This window comes from Centrocercus urophasianus, unplaced genomic scaffold, assembly GCF_019232065.1.
Source record: "Centrocercus urophasianus isolate 14NV4802_14NV808 unplaced genomic scaffold, USGS_Curo_1.0 seq_30, whole genome shotgun sequence".
Lineage (NCBI taxonomy): Eukaryota > Metazoa > Chordata > Aves > Galliformes > Phasianidae > Centrocercus > Centrocercus urophasianus.
In genome coordinates, this window is record NW_024884867.1 from 7,343,904 (window position 1) to 7,349,903 (window position 6,000).

Below are 6,000 nucleotides of genomic sequence, written 5' to 3' on the forward strand. Positions count from 1 at the left end.
TTTTACCCAATAAAAACAGAAGGACACAAGAAAAAGAGAACAGAAGACAACAGGCTGACACAACTCATCTCTGACAAAACTCACCAGACAGCCTTCTCTGACACAATAACTGACTTTCTCAATGTGGCCTATAGCAAAGACATTTCTTACCCTGGTTTGGGGTAAATATTTATTGCATTTTTTCTAACGGCTAGAGAAATTATCATCCCTAGGATACCAGAGGGGTACTGTCTGGACCAGGTAATGCAGCCACACTTCTCCAAAGCAGGCTTTTGCTGCAGAGCCCTGCTTGCAGGGGAATTACAATAGGTGAGGCCAAGCAGCCCAGGAGAGCTGGTGGAAACACTGTGCTCCTCTCTTTACAGCAGTTCATGGAGCTGAGGAGCTCTGGCAGGAATGCAGCCTGCTCAAAGCTAAACTCAGCAACGCTTTGTCTGAACCAATCTGATATTCCCACACTGGCCAAAACTGCCCTGCATGAGGATGCCTACCTGTGCAGCTTTACTGATGCTCAGGGGAAAAGACATCCAATCTATCCAGCTGCCTCAAGACGCTCCAGCAGTTTCACCTGCAGCATAGCCCAGTGCACGGCTTCAAAGCAACAGCACCAGGAGCAACACCATCCCTGCACCAGGGCTCTGGCAGCTGCTCACTCCTGCCTGAACCTCCTGGGAAAGTCAAAGACGTTGCTCCAGACTTACCCAGTCCACCACATCCTTCACAATCCCCAGCCAGTAGTACCGGCTCTGAATGCGGTGCACTGTTTTCTTCTGGCCCAGGTGGTTCCCGATCTCGGTGAAGTGGCTCTCCAGGAAGACCTGCCGCCTGCGCTCGGGGTCCACGATCACCTCGCGCTTCTCCTCCTTCTTGGGCCCCACGTAGTACAGGCAGCCACCTGCGGGCGGGACGGCTTTGTTTCCCGTGATGATCGCACAGCCGTTCCCGTGAGGGTGACAAGGACATCTCCCAAAAGCAGCACAGCTTCGAGCTGAGCCCACACGCAGACCCAGGGACCTCACCTACGCACACAGCCCTCCTCCAACAGAGGGTCCCAGCACCCACACAGCGCCCCAAATCGCCACGTTTCGCCCCCAAAGCGACGCCGGGATAACGGCGCGGCACCGCCGGGTTCCCTCAGCGGATCCCCCCCCGCAATCCCCCGAGGGTCCCCCGGTTCCCACCATCAACGACGAATTTCTGGGCGTAGCGCTTGAGGTTCTTCCTCTTGATGGAGCAGAAGCTGGGCGGGAAGCAGCCCTCGGCCAGCAGGCGGTAAATGTCCTCGAATTTGCTGCTGGGGACGCACGGCTCGGCCGCAACCACGACCTCCTCCTCGGCCACTTGCAGCGAGGACTCCATGGCCGCCGCGGGGGCCCGGGCCGGGCGCGTGCCCGACGAGCGCCACGCGCGTGCCCGAGCGCGTGCCCGGCCCTGAGGGACGGCGGCAGGATGGCGGGGACGCTGCCGTGCAGCGCAGGGATCGTCTGCAAAGAGCCGCCGGTCCGTGCGCGCCCCGAGCCGCGGCCAACGCCTCGCTACGGGCTGGAGATACGGGGATCGGCGGCGACGGCGTCGAGGTTGCAAAAACCGGCATGGAGAGGGAGGAGAAGAGGCGTTACGGCGCCTCCTTTTCCCCGTTTATCTTCCGGCCCGGAATTTTCCGACGCTCCCCCGCGCCCTCCGGAAGCGCTGTGGCGGCGGACACGGGCGCGCGCTCCGCTCCGGCGGGAAACATGGCGGCGGATCGGGCGTTCCGAGCCTGCGCCTGCTTCTTCTCCGCCAACATCTTCGTCGGGCGCTGCGGGATGCACGTCTGCTACCGCGACGAGCGGCAGCTCCGGCGGGACTACGGGCGGGTAGCGGCGGGGCGGGGCGGGGCGGCGGGGTCGGCGTCGGGCTCGGCCGCTGACGGCCGTGTCGTTGCAGGCGCTGAGGGAGCGGGGCTGCGGCGGCGAGGAGCAGATGGCGGCCGTGCTGCGCGAGGTGAGCGCCGAGCCGCGGGCGGGGACCGAGGGCTGGCAGCTCCTCCGTCCCTTTCCTGCTATTTATAAGAGCCCGCTTTGGTGGCGGCGCCGGAGCAGCCTCCCAGCGCCGAGCTGCCGTGTGGCGATGCTCTCGGCACAGCATCCAGTTTCTGGGGGTCCCGGCCGGCTCGGGATGCCCCGCGGGTCCGTCACACGGCGGGCGGTGTGACCTCGCGGGTGGCGCAGCAGAGCATTTGTTGCCTGAGCTGTTTGCTGTGCGGTGATGGACGAGCCTGTCCCGGCCCTACTTAACGCTAATCCCTCCCGGGAAACGTCTTCGTTGTGGACAAAACTGCTCTTGTCAGGACATAAACCAGACCCAGAGCGATTCATGAGGTGTCAGAAATGCCTGAAAAGGATGAAAACTCACCGCTCCCCTGACACATCCACGGAAAGACTTCACCTATTTCTTAAGCCATCCATTGTGCAAATGCGTCTCAAATCCCTCTTAGGCATCTGGGTTTTTAAATATTTACTCATCCTGTCTTGACTACAGAAAAGCAAAAGTGCACGCTCAGGCTCCCAGAGGTGCCCTGAACAAAAATAAGTGCTTTAGAACAATAAGCAGATTCCCAGAATTGTTTTAGTTATCCTCTTCTTTGTTATCCGTTCTGGTTCTCCAGCACAATGCTCTGTTGTTTATTCCTAGATTGAAGCAGAAGTGCAGAGAAGAAAACACCTGGTTCGTCAGTCAGCGGAGCGTAAAGCCATCATCTCTCAGTGTTACAAACGAAAGCACTCAGAAGTGTACACTCTTCAGGTAGATCCTGTGTTTGAAATCTGCTTTGCACTCAAGGAATTGGCTGAGAGCTTATATTTGCAGTAGGGACCCCTTTTATCATGAAGAGTGTGTGCAGTTCCAGAGCTGGACTGAATCAAAACCAAAACAGCTGTCACAGCCCAGCATCTTCTCCAGGCAGGATTCTGCCAAGTGAGGGTCATTCTTTATGGAAGCTGCACCACCACCTGGTGCTGAATGCAGAATATAGTTAGTAATTGTGAGCTAACGTACCACTGCACCAGCAGGGTCACTGAAGAGTAAGGGACAGCCACAGAAATCAGCACAGGTAAACAACTAATTACTCTCAGCTGAAGGGTGGGAGCAGGCTGCTTGTCTATGTGTACCCCGCTGTAAATGCAGCATAGCCACCTTTGTTATGGGCTGCTCTGCTTTGAATTTCCTGATGTTTGACAGATGTGTTCCTAGATTATCAATCACACAAAAATTCTCACAGATTTACTGCTCCATAACCCTTTAGTAACATGTTTTGCCATTGACTGTCATGATCTGTGCAGGAAAGTGCTTCCAGCAGAGCTCTGTCGTGTTAAGGCCAGGAAAAGATGGTAAATCTTGTAGAAATGTCTTTGCTTTTACCCTTTAGGTGTCTGTAATGCAAGCCAGGCTCTTTCCCATTGCACTAAGAATAAATCTGGCCAGTTATACTTAGAAATATTCATGAACTACAACTACAGACATTTTACTGGTAACATTTCCTGCCACAGAAGTAAGCCAAGCGCAGCTATCAGCCTCGCTCCCTAGGTTTTACATATTTTCCTGTGTGTATGTGAAAGTCTGCTTCCCTCTCAGGCTGTAAAAGACTCTGCAAGCTAATTGTGTTTCTGTTTACATTTGTCATCCTTCCCTTGGCACCAGGATTCATTTCTGGCCCCAGGTTTTCTAGAAATCGTTAGATACTGCACATCACCAGATGCTAATCTCCATGGCCTCCTGCGCTACACCGAGTCCTTCTCAGGTACAGAAAACAACCCATCATCAACAGAGAACACCCATGTGATGCTGCAGTTTCAGTGATGGCAGCTGTTTCCAAGCCCTGTCTTTGACAGCTCGGTTTTGATACACAGCCGGGACAAGCAGGATGTTATTTTCTGCTTGACGAGAGGCTCTGGAGAGGCAGTATTGTGCAGCAGTTATGTTGTGGATGAGATCCTGTTTTCTGCTTTTCCAGTCCCAGTCTGCTGATGTCTCATCAGAGGCTCTCACTACAACAGGGCTGGGGTTTTGCTTGTATCATAACCTCACAAGGGGGGCTGCTGTGAAGGAACACTTAGCTTGAGGGGCTTGGTTTTCCCTCCCCAGTGCTTCCCCATTTCAGACAATTCCCTTTGGTTAGTCTGAGCTGAAATATTTTCAGTCTAGTTTTCAGCCTTTTAAAGAGATCTGTGCTTTCAGCTTCCCTGGTGACATTTTTGAAGATCTCTACCTGCCAGAAACACTGACAAAATTTGGAAGGGAAGCTGCAAAGTCGCCTCTTTTTCTCAAGACAAAAAGAAAGAAACAAGTGTGTGTACAAGGCTGCTGTTGGTTATTTTCCCAAGAAGTAGTTTCCAGGCACATTACCTTTTCACACTGTCTTTATCACAGCTCCTATATCCTTAATACTGAGCTCCCCTTAGACCTTTAGGGCTCTACCCTGAAAAGCAGCACAGGTGGCCTGGCCTTCCCAGAAAGGGAAGATGGGCTGGACTAGTAAATTCACCATCCTCTGGATGTCCTCGAGTCCCTTTCATCCATGAGGACTGCTGTTGATTTACTGCCCTCCCTCTGCAGCTTCTGGGCCCTCTCAGAGCATTTCCTTGGCACCTACAGCAGGCATGTAAATCAGTACCAGGTTTCACAACTGGATGGGGAAGCCTGGAAGCAAAGGGTCAACATGAAAAATAACAAATCCATCCCAAAGCTGATCCCGAGGAACAGTGCCAACTCCTTGAGCAGCCAGAGCATGAAGTGAAAAGTCTGGGTGCTGCATTTTGACCAACACCAGCATAGTCTAGGCAGAAAACACAACAGCCAAGAAGACTTTCATGTTATTTTCCCCAGCAAACAGTCTCACTTTTCTTGACAGATAAGCGGATCTTTCGACTCCCAGTGTTCACAGATGAGTTCTGTCAGGCCTTTATTGAGGAGCTGGAGAACTTTGAGCAGTCAGACATGCCTAAAGGCCGGCCCAACAGCATGAATAACTATGGGGTAGGACTCATCAGCTCTTGTGCTTCTTTAGGGGGAGTGTTCCTGAGCACACTGTTTACCTCCTTGCTTCACAATCCTTTCCAATCCAAACTGTCTATAATTTGAGTGCAGCATAGTTTGAGTACAGACTCTGAAATGAGAGGGTTGAAGGAATGCATATTATTTGTCCAGAGGCAAAAGGATGGGCAAAAGCAGGGAGTTGGGGTGGGATCTGGTATCTCAAAGCAATGAGCACCTTGCATTTAAGCAACACACCTTTAAATCAAGGAGTATGTTTTTAAAGGACATTCAATTTTTGATCTTACTGTGTTCACTATCACTTTCTACCTTGATCCTCTTTCCTTTCCCTGTACCTGGAGCTTTTTGGTCCTTTCTTTGAGCAAGCATCAGAGTTGGAAGAGTGCAAGACAGCTCAGCAGCTGCTCTGATGAAGCAGCAGAGGTACCCAGCTGTTGGTCAGCTGTTCCATCTCCTCTCTTTCGGACAGGTTTTACTCAATGAGCTGGGGATGGATGAAAATTTCATCACACCCCTGCGTGAAAAATATCTGCGTCCCATCACAGCCCTGCTTTATCCTGACCTGGGGGGTGCCTGCCTGGACAGCCATAAGGCATTTGTTGTCAAGTACTCTCTGCACGAAGATCTGGATCTGAGCTCTCATTATGACAATGCAGAAGTCACCCTAAACGTTTCACTGGGAAAAGACTTCACAGAAGGCAATTTGTACTTCGGGGATTTCAGACAGGTACTGAGCACATTCCTCATCTGGACCCAGCTTCTGTTCCCCTCTGTCCTCCAGTTTCAGGGCATTAACTATTTTCTAAAAAGCAGTTGCTCACTTCTAACAGTCAAATCCAGTCTGTCCCTTCCCCTTTTCTAAAATGTAGTGGTTAAGTAGGGACCTCTACTGCTATAAGTGAATTAGCAATATTCAAGCTAATTGCAACCAATTCAAAGAGAGGACAAACACAACTATTCTAGTAGCAG

The 6,000-nt window shown here is 52.0% G+C and overlaps 1 protein-coding gene across 1 annotated transcript in view; it reads left to right on the forward strand.

Annotated features, from left to right (window-relative positions):
* The first annotated feature begins 1,564 nt into the window (after positions 1-1,564).
* OGFOD2 (2-oxoglutarate and iron dependent oxygenase domain containing 2) overlaps positions 1,565-6,000 on the forward strand; it is a 5,262-nt gene continuing 826 nt past the window's right edge. Inside the window, exons 1-6 of the mRNA XM_042829284.1 lie at positions 1,565-1,856; positions 1,927-1,983; positions 2,674-2,784; positions 3,679-3,778; positions 4,889-5,013; positions 5,501-5,758. Coding sequence (XP_042685218.1) covers positions 1,593-1,856; positions 1,927-1,983; positions 2,674-2,784; positions 3,679-3,778; positions 4,889-5,013; positions 5,501-5,758 — 915 coding nt within the window. The 5' untranslated portion in view covers positions 1,565-1,592. The remainder of the gene's footprint in view (positions 1,857-1,926; positions 1,984-2,673; positions 2,785-3,678; positions 3,779-4,888; positions 5,014-5,500; positions 5,759-6,000) is intronic.